Genomic DNA, 1,638 nt, shown 5'->3' on the forward strand with positions numbered 1-1,638 from the left:
ATTCTACCAATATATGGTTTGTATTTAAAACCTTGGCTTTCAACTTAGTGTTCTCTTTTTCCCTCCTAAAAAAGAGGATGATGTCTTTCTCTAATTCCTACACCCCTAAAAAAAGATAGCCAGAAATGCAGTGATTCTTTGCATGTACGTAATTATAAACTCAGTCATTCACTAATGAGTTTTTTTAAGATTATTAAAATATATAATTTCGGTGCAATTTTGTTTTATCAGGAGAAGCACCTTTTTGCCAGAATCCTTGAAGCATTCTTTGAAACAAACTTTGGAGCATTTTTGTAGTTTATAACTAGATTTATACAAACCAGTTAAGTCATAGATAGTTGAAAACACAGACATAGCATAGTGAGTCACAACATCCCTAACCAAGTCCTACAGAGAAAAATAACAGTCTCTACTCAAACTATAGTTACACTCCAAATGCCAAAGAGCTATGTAGTGCAGCTTACTGCAATTTATCAGAAAGATGAAGCACTTGACAGTTACATTAAGGAGCTAAAGTCAATACAGCAGTTGTAGATTTGCTAATGCCACTGTATTTTTCTGCTCATAGCATGGACCCATTCATATGACTAATTTAGGTACAGGCTTCTCCGGTCAGAATGAGATTGAAGGTGCAGGATCGAAGCCGGCAAGTTCCTCAGGCAAAGAGCGAGAGAGGGACAGGTAAGTTGGTTGTAACATAATTATATATGAATACATTCAGATGTCATTTTTTTGTTGCTATGAGCATCCATGTTCTGAAACTGGAGTGAAATCATTTGGATCAAACAAGCTCCTGTTTGTTGTAATTGATGCAGTAATGGGAAATATGATATCCCTTACACAGTCTTAGAAGCAGTTATACTCAGCCTTGAATAATTCAGTATTTGATTATATTCACCTATCTTCCTTTACTTTTATTGTCTGAGTCTTAGACACTTTCCTAAGGATAGACAGTAAATGAAGTGTTACACCATTTTTGCTACTTAGAATCATAGAATATCACTGATGCAGGTGCTTGAATGGGAGTCCAGCCTGCCATCCAGTGCTTGAATTCTCCTTTCCTATATTATGTTAGCCTTCATAAGATGGAGCTGACTTATCACAACAGTTCATTCTGTCTTATTCATTCATTCTGTTATATCTATTTTTTTTCATTTCTTAAGTGAGAATATCATACTTTAATTCTTGGTGCATCATTTTATAAACTGCCTAGAAATATGTAATGTGACTGGCAAATTCCATTAATGGACAGACCATGTTTTACGTGTAATTGAAAGTATACAAAGCCATATCCATACAGATCAAACAGTTAAGACAATTACTTTCAGGTTATGACAGAGATAATAATTTGCATTGGAAAGATCTCATTTTTTTTCTTCTTTATTTTGACTTTGTTTTTTTGAAGTGTAGTTGATTTACAATGCTGTGTTAATTTTCAGGTGTACAGCAAAGTGATTCTGTTTGTATACCTACATACCTATTATTTTTTCAGATTCTTTTCCCTTATAGGTTATTACATAATATTAAATATAGTTCTCTGTTGTATCTATTTCATTCATATAATTCATTCTATTATATCCTTATAATCTTACTTTTTTTTTTTTTTTTTTTGGCCACACTGCCCGGCTTTTGGGGTCT

General features: G+C 33.4%; 1 protein-coding gene across 1 annotated transcript in view; it reads left to right on the forward strand.

Annotated features, from left to right (window-relative positions):
• Window positions 1–1,638, forward strand: part of KHDC4 (KH domain containing 4, pre-mRNA splicing factor) — a 17,910-nt gene that overhangs the window by 13,557 nt on the left and 2,715 nt on the right. The window contains exon 12 of the mRNA XM_007457919.1: window positions 569–681. Within this exon, the coding sequence (XP_007457981.1) occupies window positions 569–681 (113 nt within the window). The remainder of the gene's footprint in view (window positions 1–568; window positions 682–1,638) is intronic.

The sequence above is a fragment of the Lipotes vexillifer genome, unplaced genomic scaffold (assembly GCF_000442215.2).
Source record: "Lipotes vexillifer unplaced genomic scaffold, Lipotes_vexillifer_v1.1 scaffold238, whole genome shotgun sequence".
NCBI classification, from domain to species: domain Eukaryota; kingdom Metazoa; phylum Chordata; class Mammalia; order Artiodactyla; family Lipotidae; genus Lipotes; species Lipotes vexillifer.